At 38.0% G+C, this 3,821-nt stretch overlaps 1 protein-coding gene across 4 annotated transcripts in view; it reads right to left on the bottom strand.

Annotated features, from left to right (window-relative positions):
- LOC106875024 (homeobox protein TGIF2) overlaps positions 1-3,821 on the bottom strand; it is a 55,573-nt gene that overhangs the window by 10,616 nt on the left and 41,136 nt on the right. For all 4 annotated transcript variants that reach the window (XM_052969936.1, XM_014922993.2, XM_014922979.2 and 1 more), the window contains one exon: positions 3,719-3,802. In XM_052969936.1, the coding sequence (XP_052825896.1) occupies positions 3,719-3,800 (82 nt within the window). In that variant the 5' untranslated portion in view covers positions 3,801-3,802. The remainder of the gene's footprint in view (positions 1-3,718; positions 3,803-3,821) is intronic.

The following is a 3,821-nucleotide window of genomic DNA, read 5'->3' as shown; positions in this document are numbered from 1 at the left end:
CATACCACACTATCCATCCATCCACACACACACACACACACACGATGGGCTTTCACAGTTTCCGTCAAATTCACTCGCAAAACATGGGTCGGCCCGGGGCTGTAGTAGAAGACATTTGCCCGAAATGCCAAGGAGTGGGAACGAACCCGAAACCACGTGGTTGCAAAGCGAACTTCTTAACCACACGGCCATGCCCGCGCCTATATCTGAACTATACATATAAACAGCTGGAGTACTTTTGATCATAGGTATGTGCGATCAAGATGACACGGAGATTAAAAAATATAAAAAACGACCACCTCCACCTGCTGCTATTGTATTAATATATTGTACACACACACAGTAGCAAAAAACAAACAAAACTGAATTAGTAGAAAGAGAAGTTTTGTTTAAATGTCAACCCGCGGACGGAGAGGGAGAGCACTTGGCTGGTGATAAATTTATGTATCAAATACCGCAACTGGTGGACATCGACACCTCAGCGTTTATAGTTCCGTTGAAATTTATGAAGTTTTAGCCTTTCGTACTGGATGTTATCACAAGTAGGTATGATAATAGCCAGCTACTGCTCTGTTCTGTATAGATTCAAGTCGACCTCTGATACTTCAGATGACCCCCAAACTCAGAAAGGGAAGGAAGAATTGGAGGGAGGGACAGAGAGGGGTGTAGAGGAAATATTCATTTCGGCAGATAAACAGCAACGTTGGAGAAATACTGCTCACTCTTCACTTTTAGAATTTTCTCACTCTGAGATGAAAAAGGAAACAGTTATTGGCATAGAGAATCAGTGACTCAGAGACGCCAGCCATTTCCCTCTGATTTAATTTTTTTCAACCACCAGGACAACTTCGGACTTATGAAAGGAATGCTTCATATTACTTAGAACGTATGAAAATGGTTGGGAATAAAAAAACAAAACAAAAATGAGTGAGGGGTAAGCCAGTGTTAGCTTATTTAATGCAGGGAACATTAAAAATAGTTAACTATAAATAAATATGCGGCGAAGAAAAAAAAACAAAAACAAACCGATATTATATATCGGCCAATGAGTTTTAATTGATTGACTGAACGATTAATCAGACAATCAATTACTGAAATGGTTGACTAATTGATAAATAAAAAAATAAAGTGAGATAGAACCAGCACGTGTTTCTCATTGGCATGATGACCCACCCGAGATGGAAAAAAAAAAAAACGATTTACGTCTGCTTTACGTTGTTACATTTGTTTCTTAGCCCTAACTTGAAACTATAATATCGCATAAAAATTTAGCTGAGTAAACCCTAAACCCTTTCCAACCACTGTACTTCTTTTGAAAGGTGATATTACAGTGATCACTCGCCATATCGCGCCCTCGGTACATCGCGGATTTTTCTGGCTAATATATGTAAATTTATACCGCGGACTCCTCAGATTATCGCGGGTTTCTGCGGTCGATAGGTATTCATATTTTTTTAGATTTTAATTATTTCTGTGGTAAAATAAGCATTTTCACGCCTAAAAATTAATAAATAAAAATACAGTACAGCACTACACTGTATAACATTAAATAAAATTTATAAATAAAACAAAATACGTAGTGTACCGTAGATGAGTAAACAAAGAATCGCATATACTGTATGGAAAACGAAACTCGGGAGGCCAGTGTCTGGTGTTGTTTTGTATTTATAATAAAACAAATATATACAAATTATAAAAATACACTACTGTTTCTACGCGGATTTTCACCTATCGCGGGTGGTTTTTAGAACGTAACACCCGCGTTAGTCGAGGTATTACTGTAAACCTTTCGCCATCAAGATAGGAACATAAGAATAATGAGTAACGAATTCAGTCAGTGCCAATGCAGAACCTATGGTAAATAATATACCAAGTCGACGCAAATGAACATCGTTACATAAACGAAAGAGTTTATTAAATTTACACCACCAACACAACAGTGATAAGACGTAGCATTATTTTATTATTCTATCGTTGTGCATTGGCTTACTGTCATAACCTGTAACAAAGAAAGAAAGAAGAAAAGGTCATGTTACTCTGAGTAGGACGGACTTCTTATTTTCCTTCCTGTTTATGTAATTTTGTAGTCGTATTTTTAGATAAGACAAAAAAAAAAAGATATTTGATTTCGGCATCTTTTGTAAAAGCAGTCACAAAAGATACTCTTTCATTTCAAAGCGGTCGTAGGACAAAGACACTTGACTAGAAATGTTAATAGCATTTCATTTATATTTTCTCTCTCTCTTTCTCATTTTATTCTTTTACTTGGTTTCAGTGACTAGACTGCGGCCATGCTGGGACAACTCATTGAAAAGGTTTAGTCGAAAAAAGCCGATCTCTGTACGTATTCTTTTAAACAATCCGATTACTCATACAATCGGACTCTTTTGCCGAACCGTTAATTAATGGGTACGTAAACAAACCAACATCGGTGGCCAAGCAATGTGGCAACAAAGGGTACGTACACACACACACACACACATAAATATGTATAAGACAGGCTTCTACATAGTTTCCGTCTACTTGATTAACTATCAAAGTATTGGACAGTCCAGACCTATAACAGGAGACACTTGCCCAAGGTGTCGTGCGATGGGACTGAACTCAAAACCAGCGTTTGTAAAGCTAACTTCTTAACCACACAACCATACTACACTCCTCCCCCCTCTCTTTTCACACACGCACACAATATTCATTCTCTCCCTTTTTTTATTTTTATTTCTTCCTATCATAATCCTGGCTTTTTTATGCCTGCTTTTGCATATATAGTTTTCTCCAATTATCCTTATTTTTTTCCGGAGAGGGATTTTTTTTCTGAAACGTCAACACCTTCTTAACTCTACACCAATTTTATTAAACTATTCTTTTTTGACGAAACACCATTTAGTTTCCTGGAGCCCTGATTTTTATTTAACCACTCTTTTCTCGATATTTTTACTATCATCCCAAACTACATAGTTTTATTTTAAGAAATAATAAATCTCTGAACGCGGTAATTAACAGTAGCTGCACGACAATGTGAAATATATTTGCCACTTAAATGCGGCTAACCTCTAAGGGTGATTGCTACTGTAGCTTGTAGCCCCAGGAGGACATCTCCTCCAGCTGGCTACTGACACACTTTCTGTACCCTGTCGCTATTTGCAAACACCGACAGGGCACAGAAAGTGTGTCACTAGCCAGCTGGAGGAGATGTCCTCCTGGGGCTACAAGCTACAGTAGCAATCACCCTTAAGGGTTAGCCGCATTTAAGTGACAAATATACTTAACCTTTATTTTAAGACTTCCCCGTAAATTCCCACTTTCAATTTTACATTTAGCCATGTCGATAAACTCCACTTTCCTCTATCTCTCTCTCACCCCCGCTCCCACTTATTCGAATTCCTTTTCATTTCTATTCTCTTCCTCGACAAGTCATCACTGTTTAACTTCTACACACACAACAAACAATATAACAATCAACGACTAAGGCTGGCAGAATCGTTAGCACGCCGGGAAAAATGCTTAGCGGTATTTCGTCCGTCTTTACGTTGTGAGTTCAAATTCCGTCGAGGTCGACTTTGCCTTTCATCTTTTCGGGAGTCGATAAATTAAGTAATTTTTAATACTTCAATTAAATACTAGTGAAACACTGGGGCCGATATGGACTTAAGGCGGTCGTACCCCAAAATTGTTGGCCTTGTGCCACAATTTGAAAGTAATCAACAATAATATTTACCTATGGGTTCGGAGAAATCCATATTGGCAGCAGTGTACTGTTGGTGGTTTTCAAACCATCCTATTTCTTCAGATGTAAACATTCCTGGAAGAAAGAAAGAAAA

The sequence above is a fragment of the Octopus bimaculoides genome, chromosome 8 (assembly GCF_001194135.2).
Source record: "Octopus bimaculoides isolate UCB-OBI-ISO-001 chromosome 8, ASM119413v2, whole genome shotgun sequence".
Classification (NCBI taxonomy): Eukaryota; Metazoa; Mollusca; class Cephalopoda; order Octopoda; family Octopodidae; genus Octopus; species Octopus bimaculoides.
The sequence above is the reverse complement of the archived record's forward strand: the minus strand, read 5'-3'. Positions and strand labels throughout refer to the sequence as shown.